The 19,631-nt window shown below is 42.0% G+C and overlaps 1 protein-coding gene across 1 annotated transcript in view; it reads right to left on the bottom strand.

Annotated features, from left to right (window-relative positions):
• The window catches only part of RRAS (RAS related), a 42,027-nt gene extending 22,813 nt beyond the window's left edge, over window positions 1-19,214 (bottom strand). The window contains exon 1 of the mRNA XM_075280261.1: window positions 18,998-19,214. Within this exon, the coding sequence (XP_075136362.1) occupies window positions 18,998-19,099 (102 nt within the window). The 5' untranslated portion in view covers window positions 19,100-19,214. The remainder of the gene's footprint in view (window positions 1-18,997) is intronic.
• Between the last annotated feature and the right edge of the window lie 417 nt (window positions 19,215-19,631).

Genomic DNA, 19,631 nt, shown 5'->3' with positions numbered 1-19,631 from the left:
TACTTTCTGTACCATCAAATGACACCTATTATTCACTGTTCAGCTATTCAGGCTTGGAAGAGGAAGACTATGGCCCTTAGTCAAATAGGTTGATTGAAATAAAATCTACATCTTATTAAAGAAAAAAAAACTACAAATAAAATTGATAAATATGACGTCTTCACAGCTTATTAATACACTTTCTTTTCTTTCAATAACGTGGCAGAATGAGGCTCTTTTTCTAAAATTATTCAGGCAGAAGAACAATAGAAGTGTAATAAAACTAGAATGCATCTAAATAAACAGAAGGGTGGGGGTACGCACGTATTTAAAGAGGACCTTTCATCAGTTGGGGCACATGCAGTTTTATATACTGCTAGAAAGCAGACAGTGCACTGACTCCCGATCTGTGCCCCCGGAGAAGAGCCATCGGTGCCGGTACCGTAGCTCTTTACAGCTAGAAGGGCGCCCTTCCTCACAGTAGCACCTATAGCGCTGTACAGTGTGAGCGGGGAGGAGCGCCCCCCTCTTCCTAGTACTAGTCTATAGACTAGTACTGTGAGGAGAGGGAGGGGGCGTTCCTCCCCACTCTCACAGTACAGCACTATAGGCGCTGCTGTGAGGAAGGGCGCCCTTCTAACTGTAAATACTAAAGTCCATACCTAGCCCTGGAAGGACGTCCCACGCCTTTGTTATATGAAGCTCCAACCACTTGTTAGGTCTTATATTTACTGACATAGGATTTCATCCTTTCCTTGAAGAAGCATTAAAGGGGTTGTCCCATGAAAAGCATCCTATCTATACTGCTAGTTTATGTGGATTTAAGACTTTTCCTAAATCCATTGCTTTATCAAAACTGCTTTGGCTGCTATCTTAATTTATTCACTTCATTGTTGACACTGTGTTTCTATGGCCACTGGGCTTATCTGTTCATTTCCCAAGTGACATAGCTGCCTGCTCTCAGGGGGGGGAAGGGAGGGGCTGACAAGCAAAGGAGCTCCTCAGATAGGGGAGGGGGGGAGGTGAGAGCTCCGGCATTACTGTGCTGTGTATCTTCAGCTTTTCCACTTATCAGCCGGTTTAATTGAATTTGACTGATAAGGGCTGAGATAAGGAATCCGGTACCTCTCTATGTAATGCAAGCTGACTCAAATCCAGCTCTGCTACATCAGTTTCCACATCAGCTTTATACTGTGGTAATGCATTTACAACCAATCCCTCATTACTGACTGCAAACATAGCAGATAGCAGAGCAAGTGAAACCCCGCCCACCAATGTGCCAGGAATCCAGGAAGTGAAGAGAGCACAGAGCCTGCAGAAGAAGAGTTATGGGAATACCCCTTTAAGGGTATGTTTACACATAGCAATTTGGAAAGGAAGTCGAAGCAGTCGTCTGATGTTTTAAAGAGTATTCTGAGGCAGAAAACCGCTTATAAATTCCTCTCCATATTACACTATATAAAAATACACTAGGGTCGAAGGTCAAGTTATACGGCAAGAGACAGTTATCATGCACACCTACACAGAAAATGTGCACAGACGTCCTTTATAAAGATATGAGGTACCGTATTTTCCGGACTATAAGGCGCACATAAAAACCTACGATTTCCTCAGAAATCGTAAGTGCGCCTTATAGTCCGGTGCGCCTTATATATGGATGGAAGCGGCGGCAAAGTCTGCGTGCCGCTTCCATACATACATAAAAGGCACCGTAAGGGTGCATTCACACTACGGAACGCCAGCGTGTATCACAGCCGTACATGCCGGCGTGACAGCAGGGCTGCCGGACACTTCCCATTCATTTCTATGGGAGCCGGCATGCGAGCGCTCCCCATAGAAATGAATGGACTGCTTTTTTCCATTCATTTCTATGGGAGCCGGCATGCGAGCGCTCCCCATAGAAATGAATGGAAAAAAGCAGTCCATTCATTTCTATGGGGAGCGCTCGCATGCCGGCTCCCATAGAAATGAATGGGAAGTGTCCGGCAGCCCTGCTGTCACGCCGGCGTGAAACAGAACCCTGAAACAGAACGTGAAACTTACCGAGCGGTGCAGGGTACGCGGGCGGGCATTCAGGCCTCCTCTTCCTCCGATGTCCTGACCACTTCCTCCGGCGCTCGCTAACGGATAATGGCCTGGGTGTATGCGCAATATCATAATGCTTCTACTACGGCTACTGCGTATGCGCCCAGGCCATTATCAGTTCGCGAGCGCCGGAGGAGGAGGACAGAACATCGGAGGAAGAGGAGGCCTGAATGCCCGCCCACCCTGCACCGCTCGGTAAGTTTCACATTCTGTTTCAGGGTTTTATGTTAAAAGGGGGGGGGGGTAGTTTAATATAACTTTTACGGTTGGGCTCTATCAGCATGATTTTGCTGATAGAGCCCCTCCTCGCCTGCCGAGCGCTTCCAATAGAAGCGGCTGGCACGCGGGGGGTTAAGCGGCCGCTGGCAAAGTCTGCGTGCCGCCGCTTTCAATAACATATAATGCGCACCGGACTGCGCCTTATAGTCCGGTGCGCCTTATATATGAACCGAGACGGACTATAAGGCGCTCATGGGCAATGCGCCTTATAGTCCAGTGCGCCTTATAGTCCGTAAAATACGGGTAACTGATCACAAGACAAGGACATTTCAGTCACTCATCCATCCTGCTGAAGAACACTATAGATAGACAGTCTCTCCTGAAGTGTCAGAATAGAAGAATATAGGGCTGGGCAAAGTTCTAAATGAAAATTAATTGGACATTTTGCCGTTTAACGAAAGATTATTCCAGGGCAGTCCCCTGATTGAATTCCACACCACTGAATTTTGATGTCACTCATGTCACCAATCCTGGGTGGATAGCACACAGTGAGTGACATATCCTTTAGGCCATGGCAGTGTGAGAAAAGGACGCAAAATAACTGAAATGATCCATGTCAGTAAATTTCCAACTATTAACTTGTCTGACTTTGGTTATTTTGCCCTCTCCTAACTGGAAGGTAGTAGACAGATTCTAGATGTAGGCAAATACTACACAGCGACTTTAGTTGGCAACCAAAAAGGAAGTGTGTCATTTATCTGTGCCATTGAATTCTTGCGGCCATTTTACAGGGGGGAGGGGGGTACAATTAGAAAAAAAAAAACAACTGATGTGTCATTAATGAGTGGCTGTCACACGCGTCACCCTGGACTCTGTTGATGAACGTTGTTTGCGATTTGCAACATCTAAGCTAAAACTTACAAGGTTTGGATATTTTGCAACTATGGTGTCATGGTCAAGTCACATTGCATGTAGTAATGCAGCCACATTTAGTCATTACTGGTAATGTCACAATACAACCTTGGTGTTGTGTGGCCAATGTCGCTATCTAGTGTTAGTGTCCTGGATATGGATTTGTCTTTTACAGTTAAAGAGGTTGTGTTCAGCCATGAATTTATGGAAAAATCTGAAAACTTGCTAAAATACCTTTATCTGGGTCTGGCAGGGTGTCCATATAATTGGAAACGCAGGTTGGAAACTCATACGGTTATACAGTGATCTGCTTTATCACCCCTAAAGAGATTAACTGAAAATATAGAGAAGTCCAAAACATACATAGTAACAGGGAAGCTTATGAGAATCCACACCAAAAATTTTAACATAAAACTTTAAAATAAAAAAATTTTTAAAAAAATTATAGCAAAACATTCCCTTTAAGTGAGAGTTTTTAGTAGAGTTTTTAGTAATACTTTATAAAGTTGTACTGCGGAAACATGAAATAACCTCACCTGACATATACATCAAATATCGACAGCCCCCAATGCTGTATTCATTCTGTATTCTCTATAACTTATGGAACCGCAGGTATCAGCCAGGTATCTCTACATTGTCTTCTATGACATGATAAAATGACTTCATTTCGGTCCTCAGTGGTCCAGGAGTCAGGGTGCAGACATGGCTTCCAGGAACATTACCTCCAGCTATGCAATGCTTATAGGCAAGTGAGTCAGCGCACATGTGCTCCGGCTGATGTATACTACACTCATCTAACAAATCTCTATATTAGATCACTCTTACTACCACTGACCTGTGTCAGGTGACATGCTGTACTCAGACCAGTCACATATTCCTATTGTTTCAATCTGGTGTCACCTAGACCACCTGATCCTATGGATGTGCCATTCAGGTGTCTGGTAAAGCTGTGTGAGTAGTTAAGCAGTCATATTCAATTGTGCTGAGAACTCAGGCCATAGCTGCCTTTTTCACAGTATCCATGGCATAGATCCCAGAATTCAGCCCATGTAATTGGAATGTGAAATATTTCATTTGCTTGCTGTACCCATGTCAGAATCCTGAACATGTGAACATGGCCTAAGTGTTAAAGTTGTAATTTAAAGGGGTTTTCCAACAAACATCACCTTATTTAACTTTGTGGACAATTTTAAGTTAAAACATTTTTGCAGATATAAATAAGTAAAACGTTTGCAGAGTTATAATGATAGGTTGCCAATGGATAGACCCACGAATACAGGAACTTTCTATCATCTGATACTTGCCACAAACCTAGCCATGATTTCCTAATTGTAGTCTGTCTAAAACAAGAAGGTAAGTTTCTAATAAGTCTCAGACCATAGAAAGTTTCTGTATTCATGGTCATATCCATTGGCAACCTATCAAGACAAAAACACTACCACCACTAACATGGTTACAAAAAGAAAAATGCTATTTCTATTTATTTATTTATTTTAAATTCCTTACAGTGCAAACAAAAAAAAAAAGTTTTAACTTTTAAGTGTCTACCAGTTTAATAATATGGTTTATGTTCATGGCAAAATCCCTTTTAGCTTAGGGCACATGTTGCATGAAAAAAGTCATTTCTTTTTTCCATTTTTTGAGCCAAAGCCAAGACTAGCTTTAAAAGGAATCGGAAATATTAAAAACAAAAAACTTTAGTCTTCAGTAGTTGATACCTTTTTTAATGGCTAACTAATAATGATGACAGATTACAAGCTTTTGAAGCTCTCGGCTTCTTCCTCAGGTAAATGTAAAAACAATTTCTGAAGGATGCCACCTTCTTCCGCCCTCCCTCCTAAAATTCTATTCCTATGTGTCCTTCTGTACAAAAATATTAGAGATGAGCAAACAGCGTTCTATTGAATATCAGGCTGGTTGAGATATTCAATTCCAATCGAATAGCACGCAGCAAACGCACTAAAAATTCGTATCGCCTCCCACCTTCCCTGGCGCTTTTTTTGCGCCAATAACTGCGCAGGGGAGGTGGGACAGGAACTACGACAACGGAGGCATCGAAGAAAAAAAATAATAATCGGAAAAAGTAATTGGCTGGCTAAATCAGGTGACCTCCACTTTATACGAATGGTGGATTTCAGATTCGGTTCATATGAGACTGTGAACTAGACAGGGATAGATGTACTGGCAGGGTTAGCTAGGAATTAGCTTTATTTAGGTGGGAAACTTACTCAAACAGCTCTTTGGGGCTCTATATACCCTCTTTGCCAGCCCGAGATACATGCAAGAGTATGGTCAATGCATTCCTATGGGAAAAAGTCAGCTCCCGCATACCGCAAACTGCCAGCGATCCCAACTAGCATATGGTGCGCTGCCACAATGTGTTTGCATTGAACTTACCCTCGCATTTAGCTCGGGCTGGCAAGGTCTCATCACTTTCAAACTTCACCTGCAAGCACATCTCGTGGCAGCCCATTCATTATATGCTAGTCGGGATCCCTGGCAGCTTGCGTTTGTGCGGGAGCTGCCCTTTTCTCATAGGAATGCATTGACCAGCGTTGATTGGCCGAATGCATACAGTGTACAGCATTCGGCCAATCAACGATGGTTCTGCCGGAGGAGGCGGAGTCCAAGATCGGTCCATAGCATTCTCCATTGTGGTCTGATCTCAGATGTAGCAGAGTTCAGTGCACAGCTCTGCTACATCTCAGCTGTAGCAGCGCTCAGCCAGCTCTGTGTTCAGCGTACAGTCAGCTCTGCTATATCTCAGATGTAGCAGAGTTCAGCGCATAGCTCTGCTACATCTGAGATGTAGCAGAGCTGGCTGTGAGATGAACACAGACCTGACTGTGCGCTGCTACATCTGAGATGTAGCAGAGCTGTGCGCTGAACTCTGTTACATCTGAGATGGGACCACAATGGAGACTGCTGTGGACCGATCTTAGACTCTACCTCCTCCAGCAGAACCAGTATTGATTGGCCGAATGCTGCACACTATGGCATTCGGCCAATCAACGCTGGTCAATGCATTCCTATAGGAAAAAGTCAGCACCTGCATTATTAGTGGCGTAATACAGAGACTTGGACATGTTAGATACCCCCAGGCATGCTTCCCCTGCTGTCCCAGTTGCATTCCAGGGTGTCGTCATCATTTCCTGAGGTGTCATAGTGGACTTGGTGACTCTCCTGAGTCGAATAGTGGTTTCCCCTGAAACAAAGCTTTTTTCCCCATAGACTATAATGGGATTCAATATTCATTCGAATAGTCAAATACTGAGGGGCTATTTGAAACGAATATCGAATATTTCAGTGTTCGCTCATCTCTAATAAATATGCATCCTTCAGAAATTGTTTTTAAATTTACCTGAGGAAAAAGTCGAGAACTTCGAAAGCTTGTAATCTGTCATCATCATTATTAGTTAGTCATTAAAAAAGGTATCAACTACTGAAGACTCAAGTTTTTTATATTTCCTACCCACTGGCTAACATGGTACGAGAACAAACGGTTTTCCTTATAGGAAATACTAGGAAAGCTTATATTTTACTCCCCTCCTAAATATAGCACTGAAAAAAAAAAAAAAAAAAACCAGCAAAGTCTAACAGCTAGGTAGTGATGAAGTGTATGATCTCAGAGACATGCACTGACCACACCTCAGGACATGTTAGGGCAAATAATGGAGTTTGACCTTTTTGCCCTATTGGAGAACATAACTCACCCAGCCTGGAATCTCTTTACCAGACAACCTCCTCCATGGAACCTCCTGACATTAGCCCTTCTCCTGTCACCACTTGAAAGCCACTGCCCCAACCTGCTCTGATCAAAGAAAACTCAGATTCTGTCAAAAATACCATCTTACAACTTCCTTTAATCATCTGACCATGTCATTTACACTGCCTATGCAAGAACGTATCATACAATACATTGACTATACTTCAGTCTGCAGCTTGAGGCAAGTCCATCCTGAGACCACCACATGACCAGGTATATACGGAATAGTCCAAAGGCACCCATCTGTACACTGCCTTGTTTGGGAACTCTTCTCTTCATCAGAATGGAGTATAGTTTTAGGCTGGTCTTACACGGCTGTAATGTAAGACCGCAAATGAGGGTTTTCAATTGCGGACACATTATATTCAATGCAGCCTCTTACACCACCGGATATTTTATCCGTGGTGTGGCCGGGCCGCAACAGTGGTCTGCACCTTATAGCGCAGGTCCGCAAAGGCCATGAATTGCGGCACTGCAAAGACTTGCACATAGAACTCTATGGGCAAGTGCGGCAATACACCGGCGTCTGAGGTGTCTATGTTGCTAGAGAAAAAACTGGAACCATGTTGGCATCAGTGCAGCAGATTCTAAGAACTTTAATTGGTGGAGGTGGCGAAAGGTCCTCTATAATGACATTTTGCAGGCCACTTTGCACACCGGAGATCAATGGCAATTCCCCATTGGTAAACCAACACTATATATTAGAGGATTACAAACATATCAATCCCCTCACAACACATAACGCACTTAATCCCTCCACAGCCACGCTGTCAGCTGACACAGACTTTTCAAGACCAATTGTACCTATTATAGGATGACATAGCTTAGGTAGAGAGAGCTTCTGATATAAAGTATATATTAAGAAATTGCTGTTTATGCAGTTCCATAATACTTCAAGTATACTTATGAGTGAATAGACATCTTAACTCACGTCTCTCTAATTCCAGTGTATTTTCTGACCTGTATGGTTTCTCTTAACAATTACAAAATCCCTAGGAAAACCAGCAAGGACAAAGTGATACATGATACGTATTTAGCATGGAGTATGAAAGAATATTAGAGCTAGTAGCAAATCTACCCTAAGGTAACAGCTAAAGTAAGCAGGGTGGGGCAGGTTAGATAAGAATGCTGAAGGCTCCTGCACAATGAACACAAAGCCTCTGCACAAATCCACAATTCCAGGCTGGAATGTAACTGCATGACAGCAAAGTATACCCTCACCTGAAACGGTTTAGCCAAGGCCCTTCCCAGAAGCCAAAGTGGTGGAAATTTTCACAGTCCCTAGTGGTCCCCATACAGTGGCTCCCACTGAGTATTTACCACTCTGCTCCTCAGTGCCACCCTGTCTTTGCTTTGGGTGCACTGCTGTAACATATCAAGTGTCCGTGAAGCAGTAAGGAGCAGGACAAGACGGGAGCACAGAAGGGAGTACTGCAGTGACACCACTCGCTTCCTGCAGCTTGTTGGCCATAGACTTATCTGTCCACGGTTACATCAGTGGTACCAGGGAAATGCAGCACTGCTCCTATTACTTGTATAGGAGAACCTGCACGTCTTCCCTGTAACTGCAGCAGCTTCTGGTTCCTGGAATCTTCTGGAACAGCTGATCTGTAGGGGAATCTGGGTGTTCGATCAGATACTGATGATCTATCCTGTTGGCCATTGGTATTACAAATCCATTTGGGGCAGGAAACCATTTAAATAGGTCCCTGTAATGAATATCAAATAGTATCAACCATCACCTGGAGGGATCCGTCAAAAGAAATATGTTCTGCACATTACTTTTTTTGTTTTGTTTTTTTACTGATGAAAAGAAATAAAAGAAATAAGATGGCAGCTACTTCCAAAGAAAGGCCAAAAAACAAACTTTTGCCATTATAATAAGTGCCTATGAGTGTTGTGGGGGAACAATAATATCTTATGAAAAATTGTGTATAGAGGTGGGGGCTGAGATGGTTCTATCTGTCCATCTCTCTCTCCCAGAGAGATGCAGTTTGGATCTTGCCAGACTGGTTATGTAAATACTATGCTCTGTGTATTGGGTGATGCTATCTTACAAAGAAACTAATTAAAATGGAGACAGTTCGGCAGGAACCACGGGCATTGTTAGGAAAGGATCAAAGACCAAAGACCCTTTTTAAGATAAAGGGACAAGAGAAGGGTAATTAAGCTAATTGTCTCCAACAGGATGCCTATTGTCTTTAGAATACCATGAGATAGACATCTAGGGTGTGTATTTGAGACATGTGCTGATGGCTGCCATTTTGTGTGACCATGCGGTCACCATACCATGTGCTCACAAGACTCCATTTTAGAGTCCTCAGGGGGGGGTGACCTCTCTCCAGTTTCTTATCCAATAGATATGCATCAGGGCTATTGTTACAAACTTCTCCACCAATGGATGTATGCTAATTATACTAGCCAATCCTGTTCTGTCTATGCCATGTGATATATACTTTGTTCTAGCCACCATTAAAGTAGAATCCATTTTGATACACGACCACCATGTGTCTTCATGATTCTCCAGGCTAAAAGATGGCGGAGGCCGATCTTGGCCTGTTAATTATTTTTCCTTTACAGACAGCATATCTCTGGGGTATTATGATTTGACCTCAACAGAAATTGGCGCCCAACATGGGGCTTGAGAGATGAGGAGACGGTTTGCTGATCCCCCGGACGACCAGATTACAGGAGTGCTTGGAAATACAGATCCAACAAAGTCAGCGCTGCAAGGTAAGAACTTTAATCTTACCAGTTTGATCTGTGTTTCTAAGAACTTTTGTATTCCTGTCCGAGTGTGAGGTAAACACATATGTTCCTTATATAGATAGCTCAAGCTTTTTGCAAAGAACCTAAAAGAATATATATTGTCTGTAAAGGGGGATGGGAAATCTCACTCTTTGTATACTGTCCATGCTGTGATTTGATTGATACATCTGTTATAAAGTGTATAAGGCGGTACAGGCAGTCTCCATCCTTAGTTAAAAGACAGAGATTAGTTCAGTGAAAATGGGGAGTAATCTGTGTGATCCCCCAAATAAATCTGTGTGGTTCCGGGGAGTAATCTGTGTGATCCCCCAAATAAATCTGTGTGGTTCCGGGGAGTAATCTGTGTGATCCCCCAAATAAATCTGTGTGGTTCTGGGGAGTAATCTGTGTGATCCCCCAAATAAATCTGTGTGGTTCCGGGGAGTAATCTTTGTGATCCCCCAAATAAATCTGTGTGGTTCTGGGGAGTAATCTGTGTGATCCCCCAAATAAATCTGTGTGGTTCTGGGGAGTAATCTTTGTGATCCCCCAAATAAATATACCCCATATGAACTAATAGAGATGAGAGAGAGAAGTTGCCGCCCAAGTAAAAGAAAAAATAAATAAATAAATAAATAAATAAAAAAAATCCTTAAGAGAGCAGGGGTTCCTAAGATAGGATTGTTTGATAGTAAATGTTGGGAACCAATGGAGATTAGATCATGCAGGACAGATACAGGAGCATAAGTTACAAAGAGGAATAAGCTCTGATTGAAGAACAGAATGGGGGGAGTGCAGAGTCAGCCAGTATGGAAATCAACCCAAGAGATAGTTTAAGGAAAGAGCAGTTAGAAATGGAGGTGAGAAACTGCTGATAAGATATTGGATAGTTGGATAACAAATTAAGTAAGGAATGGTTACAGAAATAAGGTATTAAGTGTTTGTATATCTTTCTTAGTGTAAGGGAATATATAGTGAGCACTCACAGTCCAGATAAAGGGTTAAATCTGGTCTGCACATGGCATTGTGTTGTTAGTGCCATGTGAGTGATGATGAAGGTCAGGCCCCTCCCCCCAGTGTGACTCGTATATATCCACAGCAGAGGTATCATGGTATACAGGTTTGGTAGCAAGAAAGGGGGAGGGGAGACACGGCAGTTAGCTAAGATTTCAGCTATGAGTGATACGATGTAACATCATTGGTATAATGTATGGAGAATTATGAATATATGGTTTAATAATTTGTAACTGTATAATGTAAGCTGTTTTTAGAAATGCCAGTATTTGATTTTTAAACCTTGTGTAACAGTGGTAAAAACTTTGATTGAAATCTCATAAAGAAAAATGTTAAAATTCTGGCAGTTGGCCCTTAAGGCAAAACCTCAAATATAGTTTAAGAGTTTCTGAGCATCTGTAGCAACTAGATGAGTGGGGTCTGCCATGGAAATATTCGAAGACTGCACAGAAATATTAATATGTAATGTTGGTATCAGTATTGGCTGTTTAAATCATATTTAATGTCTTTAGAATTGGATTAATGTCATAAATTTTAGATAATCATCATTATGTTTATTTTCCAGTGATATACACATTGAGGAGAAGACGAAGGCATCTAAATCACATGTTTTGTTTATTTTTCTTCAATATTCAGCTGTGCAGGAATTATAACTAACTCTGTGATTATTTGTAGGAAAATATGAAAATTTGACAAGTTCTTTATGATTTAATGGATGTGTGTGTGTCTGGAGCTCCAGTGTGAAGTTTGCATGTATGTATATGAATGGGCACATATGTGTTACATGTATTTGCTATATGCACATGCTCTGTTTGTTCATGTTTATATTGTTACATTTTTAAACTCCACAGGGAGCAGATGAAGAAATTGAATGCTGATAGTCCCACAGAGGGTGGTGACAAGTAGATATGAGTTCTTTTCCATCGTTGAATATATATATATGTCTTCTGGTGAATATGAGATGTACTTGATATACCATGTACATGTACTAGGTACTCTAGGTGTTTATTGGTTATGAGTTTATACTGTAAACCCATGAATGTTAACAATTGGGAATTATTTTGTGAAAAAGTTTTATCTAATACTTGTAAAATGTTATTGGTCATTTCTATTCAGATTGATCCTTCTGATATGGGATTAGGCACCATAAGGGGTAGGCAATGCATGAGAGCTATCTTAATATGTACACGCAGGTAAAGATAAATCATAGTTTTACAAAACAAAAGTGGTATTTCTGTGGCATTGTTTGCTACAAGGTGATAGACATCTGACTAAGTAGATTAGAAGTCACTCGGATGTCTGCTCTGTAATGTGTTTTTGTGTATAAATTCTTGTTATGACGGGGGAGGGGGGAGATAGATTGATCCCTTAAAGTTTTTGCCTTCTCTGCTGATATATTTTGAGCATTTAATGAATTAGTTGTGATTCTGAAATAATTAGAAGTTGTAGAGAATTGAATTTACTTAGGATTGTATAAATAAGTCTGAATACAGGTTTGGCAAGTTTTAGCCAGCCAACCACTTACAATGGCTGTACCCTTAAACAACAGAATGTCTTAATTAGTGTCTTAATTAGTGTCAAAAGTCCTATTGTATAATGGCTAAAGGGTAAATAGAGTATTGTATTGCCCTGTGTAGCTTAAAGTGAGACACTGGAAATCTAATTAGAAGTGTCTCTTATTATCACCTTAACTAAAAGAAGTGATAGCAAAAACCACCAGTGTATGAAAAAGATTAGACAAATGTTTTATGGGAGATTAAGTGAATATTATTGTGGTATGTTGATAATTTAAATTTTTTTTTTTTATTCTTTGTGCCACAGATAGACAGACATGAACCTGATGTGTTTTCCTCTATCAGAACGGTGGTAAGGCAATCCTCACACAGATAGACAGATGTCATATTTCTTTGGCAAGATAGAGTAACATGGAATTTGCTCTACATCCTCCTCAAACATCTCATTTCAGCGTTATTTGACTTTTGAATCCTGCAACTCTTATACCAGTAGGAGTTCATGATTCAAAGGGGGGGAGTAGATAATGAGATATTTGGTAGATGAGATATTTTTAAACTCCCTCTCAGAAGAGGCGGCTTCGGTCATGTCACTGACGCCCCATTGGAGAATCCTGACTATGAGATATTTGTGGACGGTTCCAGGTACCTAACAGAAAAAGGCAAATTTGAATACAGGGTATGCTGTAGTCATTATACATGACACCATAGTATAAGAAGCCCTTCCACCACACATGTCAGTATAAGAGGCTGACCTTATAGAAGCCTGATAGCACAGCAAACATTTACACTGACTCCTGGTATGCTTTTGGCATTGCACATGGTTATGGTCCAATATGGAGGTCTAGGAACTTCCTGATGGCACAGGGCAAACCAATTAAGAAAGGAAACTTAGCAAGTCAGTTGAGATATGGCCATATTGCTCCCTAAGCAGTTGGCAATTGTGAAAGTCAGAGCTCACACAAAGGGAAGAGACCCTGAGAGTATTGGAAATAGGCTGAGTAAGCAGCGGCACTACCGCCATGGAAGGGTCTCAACCAGGTGAGAAAAATAGCAGACCCCAAGGGGCTGTACTCTAAGGTGACTGGTGAGGAAATTGAGAAATGGACAAAGGCTGGTGCCAGAGAATGTGAAAATGGGGGATAAATCAGTGTACCCCCAAATGGCTGGTTTGGCCCACGGTAAGGTGCACGCCTCTTGAAATGCCATGGAGTCATTAGTGGGTAAACTATAGTTTGCCTCAGGTTGGAAGGGCTGCAGGGAATCACGTAAAAGCATGTCACATATGTGCTCTACACAATCCAGGACAGGTAGTTAAGACACACCGCATGCACACCAAAACCCCTGTATCCATTACATACAATTGCCTGAATTTACAACATACAAATATGTGTTGGTCTGTGTGTATTTTGTTCTCAGGTTGGATCAGCCGAGCAACAACGCAGGTAACTGCCAAGAAATTGATATCTGAGCTTGTGTGTAGATTGGGGATACCTGAGATGAGAGAGTCTGATAGAGGGACACATTTCACAGGTGAAATAATGAATAAAATAATGTATGTATTGGGGATTGAGCAGAGTTCAGGCAAAGTAGAAAAGGTTCAAGTGCACACTCAAGGTGCTTTATGGAAGGGTGCTTAGACTAAGGGTTGTATTTTCCCCAGACTTCACAACTTAAGTGTGATAAGTACTGCCGGCTATGTCCAGAGCTCATGTCAAAGACTGAAAATAACACATGAACAGGCGTTTTCTTCTATTCTAGACCCTGTTTGATCTTTTGATTTTTTTCCAGGAGCACATAGCTTGCAGGTGGTGATTGGGTGATAGTGAAAAGACATATCAGAAAGACGGCCCCTCCAAAGTGCTGATGACAACTGCCACCTCCGTCAAATTGGAGGATACCTGCTTCCCATTGTAAAAAGATTCCTGAATCACGGCAGGAATGAAGAAATGGACATTATTTGTTTTTGTTTTGCTTTCCTAAAAGATAATGGGGATATGGCAAAACATTGTACAAATTGCCATGGTCATATTGTTTATATATTGTTTTTTTCAAGTTAATTTTGATATGTTTTAATAGATGTTATGATAAAGATAGATATAAGTGGTAGACATTTATAAAAAAAAAAAAAATATCAGATGGGGAATCCAGCAGGGCTGGCATTTAGGGAACTAAGTGAACGTACTCATCTGATATGAAAAATAATAAATGTCTTAATGGGGGAATTGTGGGGGAACAATAATATCTTATGAAAAATTGTGTATAGAGGTGGGGGCTGAGATGGTTCTATCTGTCCATCTCTCTCTCCCAGAGAGATGCAGTTTGGATCTTGCCAGACTGGTTATGTAAATACTATGCTCTGTGTATTGGGTGATGCTATCTTACAAAGAAACTAATTAAAATGGAGACAGTTCGGCAGGAACCACGGGCATTGTTAGGAAAGGATCAAAGACCAAAGACCCTTTTTAAGATAAAGGGACAAGAGAAGGGTAATTAAGCTAATTGTCTCCAACAGGATGCCTATTGTCTTTAGAATACCATGAGATAGACATCTAGGGTGTGTATTTGAGACATGTGCTGATGGCTGCCATTTTGTGTGACCATGCGGTCACCATACCATGTGCTCACAAGACTCCATTTTAGAGTCCTCAGGGGGGGGTGACCTCTCTCCAGTTTCTTATCCAATAGATATGCATCAGGGCTATTGTTACAAACTTCTCCACCAATGGATGTATGCTAATTATACTAGCCAATCCTGTTCTGTCTATGCCATGTGATATATACTTTGTTCTAGCCACCATTAAAGTAGAATCCATTTTGATACACGACCACCATGTGTCTTCATGATTCTCCAGGCTAAAAGATGGCGGAGGCCGATCTTGGCCTGTTAATTATTTTTCCTTTACAGACAGCATATCTCTGGGGTATTATGATTTGACCTCAACAGTGTGTTAAACATTTGTGCCAGTGCATGTTGTAAAATATACTGCAGATGTAACAAGTGGCATCCACATAAAAGAATACGATTCTGATTGATTGTATAGCGATGTCATAATACATCCTTTTGGGGGGAGAAATTAAAGACCACCCGCAAATTCCAATATGAAGGAGCTTCAAAGCCTTTCACAGAATCAAAACCCCTTTGGCAAAGGAAAATGGTCAGACATGTCCAGCTTGTTTTCTTAGATGACAGCATGCCATAGGTGGGCTAAAATGGTCATTACCCGACAATCACATGGATAATACTGCCATTTCCATCAATTTCAGTGTCATTCATTTGGTTAACAATAAAGTTTGTAAGCATTTTTACCTACAGTCATGCACGTTTGCTTTATGGTTCATTTTATATTAAGACAATATCTTAGATGTAAGAAGGGGTTAAGAAGATACTGCAGGCAGTATTAACCAGCAGTGTGCAGATGTGTCCTATGGCATTAAGAAGACTTACGCAATGATTGAATTACACCGAAACTGAATCACTGAATAAAAAGCCCCCTCCGGCAGGAGGAATCCGTCCTCCCTGTACTGCCCGCAGGCTAAGATCATGAATAACCTTGCACAGGGTGGAGCTGGATTTGCACAATATCTTCCATCCAGCAAAGATCTACCGACAGATGTAAGCATTACTGACATACAAGGAAAGACAGACAAGCAATGGATTCCGACAGACCCCATTGACTAGAAGGGGTTCATCGGGTTTCCATTAATTTAACAGATGTCACTGGGCAAAAAAAGTTAGGCCTGCAGGACTTTTTCATCTGGGATTTAGGATGGACTCTGCCCCAGAGGTGGCTGATCTGTGCTCCATTGACTTTACATACATTATGTTTAAAAGACTTTTCCGGGGTTTCTTGATGGCTGATTGCAAAAATATCACATCAGTGGAAGGCAAAGACCCCGACCAACCCACCCGTGCAGTATGTTTTTTGTGGCAAATTGGAGCCGAGCTGTCACATTCTAAGTATATAATATGGAGAATATGGCAATAGGTATCCAAAAACTTTCTCCTGTAGACAAGCAGTACCTGAGATTGAATTGGCTGCTGTTGTGTGCAATGCACAAGAATCTCCTCATAAACAAGGAGCCAACCAGCGGCAGGTCAGACATCGCAGACAGTTTTAGGACATTTTAGCACGAGTATTATAGCTACAACGTCAGGCCCTTCTGCATTTCAGTCCCATTTACTAGAACCATGTGAGGTCATTCTGGTCAGGGTAGTCTTTACAAACTGATCCATCCAGCCAACAGTCTAAAGTCCCTATAACAAAGGCTACCCACTCCTATGTACTACTGTGCAATATATTATCCAGTTATAGTAGTAGTAAATGGAGGTCCTGACATAACCCCCCTCCTTAAAGAGGATCTGCCACTACTCTTAAGATGTCCATTTTCATAAATACTTATATTTTTCATGAAATAATTCTGGAACTTGTTTAGTTAGAGCTCCTCTCTTATTCCTACTAAAAATAATAAGAATAATCTGAAGAATGGGTCTTATTAGTTATTAATAATAATAATGTATCCACACACAATCAGTCCAATCAGTGCTGCCAAAGCCTGACACGTCCCTTTGACAGAGTGGAATAGTAACAAGCAGTTGTGAGTTTAGTCAGAAAATTTCCAGGAGGAGAAACAGAGGATCGGTACAACACAGAATTACAAGAGAAGGTGCTCCGGAAAGGTTTTGTCATGGAGAATAAAACATTTACCTCCTCCCACAATTGAGATGATCACCAGCTGGGACCTGCCAGTACATATATCATGGGCAATCTCTTTCAGCAGTTGTCACCTCTTGCCAGTAGATATGGGATGTACCCATGTTAACCAACAATGGTGCCGCCCAGGTCAAATCCGCACTGATTATTTTTTTTTACTACATCAAACAGTACCAGAGACTACTGCCATGTCAGAACTATTCAAGACCAACACAGCACTGGGTCAGAAGTGACAGTCAAGCAAAAGAGTGTCCTGAGATAATGTAGGTATTACATGGGGAGCCCCGAAATCTGAAATGATAGCTAGTCAATATGCCATCAATTCACTCTCAGCTCTGGACTGTGGACTGATTAACTATACCCAGCCTTGCTAGAAGTGCATGCTGGGAGTTGTAGTTTATATACAGCAGAAGAGTTACAGGCTGAGCACACAAATACCAGAGAACTAGTAAAAACCCCTAAAAGGGAAAGAGTTAGACCGGCCATTGATTGTTTTAAATCAGATTATTCCATATTAACCCTTAGGTGCACCAGGACGTACAGTTACGTCCTGGTGTACCTGACTAAATATGGCGGCCTCTCTGAAACAGAGCTGCCACACTTTTTGCAGAGTCTGTGCTGTTTCATACAACAGAGACCCAGCAGCATTGCCCGTGATCACACGGGCATTTAACCACTCAGATGCCGTGGTCATCACTATGGAATCTAAGTGGTAATTTAAATTTTCCATTTAATGTTCGGTAAAAGTGTGGTCCCCCTGCGCTGCGATGGTCGGAGACATCCCGTTACTATGGCAGTAGTATTGCAGTATATGGCACCCTCTGGGAAGTGTTAAATAAAAGATAAAAAAAAAATGCCGCGTCATAATCTGGACCAAAATGCCGCAGCTCCGGATAAGGCCCAAATGAATGGACCTAGTCCGGAGGGATTGTCTTGACGTGGACGACGCGGCTGTTACCACCGCGGAATCTGCGTCAAGGACAGGTCACTTCTTTTTTTCCGCGAGTGGTAGAATACCGCTTGCGGAAAAAAGGAAATGACCGGCTCCCACTGAATTCAATGGGAGGTGGGGTTTTTTTTTTACCCAGATTTTGACGTGGATTCCACGTCAAAATACGGACCAAAAACTACGTGTGAACTAGCCCTTAGGTCCAAATATGTCCGAGCTATTAAACTATAAAAACATTCGTCCCATACGGTAAAGAAAGTAATAGGGAAAAATTAAAAAAAAAAAAAAATTAGCTGATTTGCCCTTTTTTTCACCAAATTGCATCTCTAAACAAAATGGAAAAAAAAGTGATCAAAAAGTCACACATTCCTCAACATGGGATCAATGAAAACTACACATTGTCCTGCAAAAAATACACTTTACACAGCCCCATACAATGAAATATAAAAAAGTTACAGGGCTCAGAATATGGTGATCCAAAGAATTTTTTTTCTTCAAAATTTAGAATTTTTCTTAAGTTATTAAACGAACATTATATAAATTTGGTATCACAGAGATCGTACTGACCTGCAGAATAGACCTAACATAACATTTTCACTAAACCAAAACCCGTGAGAAAACGGCGGTACTGCGATTTTTTCTCTCAATTCCACCCCATTTCCCCCTTCCCAGTACATTGTACAGAATAATACATAGTGCCATTTTGAAGTACAACTTGTCACACAAAAGACAAGCCCTCGTAGGACTACGTAAACCGAAAAATGAGAAAGTTATGGCTTTTGGAGTGCAGGGAGTAAAAACAAAAACTGTCTGTGCCACGTAAGGGTTAAAGAACTGTGCTAAAGGACAGTAAGCCCATGGCTGTGGTAGTGAGGGCAAGTACAAGCCAGCATTGGGCTCAGAGGAATCCAGCGGGTGGGGTGGGATCGATATGCACACATACACACAGATCTCCTCTCTGCACAGCCCACACCTCTCACACACCCTGTGCACAAGTTTCCATGCCCTGAGGCTACACAAACTCCCCAGCTCCGTGTACCGGCACCTTCCTGCAGCCCCGGCCCCCTCTCGTCACATCGCAGCAGCAGCGGGGTCTTACCTGGATGAACTGGATGGTTAGGGCACTTTTGCCCACTCCCCCTCCTCCTACCACCACCAGCTTATACTTCTCCACAGGGGTAGACGAGTCCTTGGCACTCATGCTGGGCACAGGGCGATAGACTTAATATAGGAATAAAAGAACAACTTCTCTTCACCTCAGCAAACTTTCCATGGAGTCAGTCCTTGCAAAAATGGCTGCCCTGCCTTTTTTCCCCCTTCCCTGGGCTCCGCCTGGGGTGTTACTCAGCCATGCTAATGAGCTTATGAATATTAATGAGGACGGAGTGACCGGGGTCTGATTCACTAAACTTCATTTCCCTATTTGGTGAAGGGGCTGCGAGGCGATTACGGAGCGGTCAGCCCCGGCCCCCCGCGGTCCTAGCGCCGCTGTGTACATGGTAATAGCAGCGCTCCAGTGTCTGTGCCTGCAGATGTTTACGTTGCCCAGAGTAACCCGGATATTAACTCAACACAACGGGCTCCTTATAAGGTGGACTGGCTGCTTCTTATAGAGCTGCAAGACAGTCCTGACAAATGAATTGTACTGGAATGTGTGGAAAGGTGACATCAAGCAGCCATGGCCCTGAAGGCGCAGATTCTACAAATCTTCTGCAAATGTTCCCTCTATTAAC

Source organism: Leptodactylus fuscus, chromosome 6 (assembly GCF_031893055.1).
Source record: "Leptodactylus fuscus isolate aLepFus1 chromosome 6, aLepFus1.hap2, whole genome shotgun sequence".
NCBI lineage: Eukaryota > Metazoa > Chordata > Amphibia > Anura > Leptodactylidae > Leptodactylus > Leptodactylus fuscus.
Note: the sequence above shows the minus strand (reverse complement) of the source record. Positions and strands in the feature narration are given on the sequence as shown.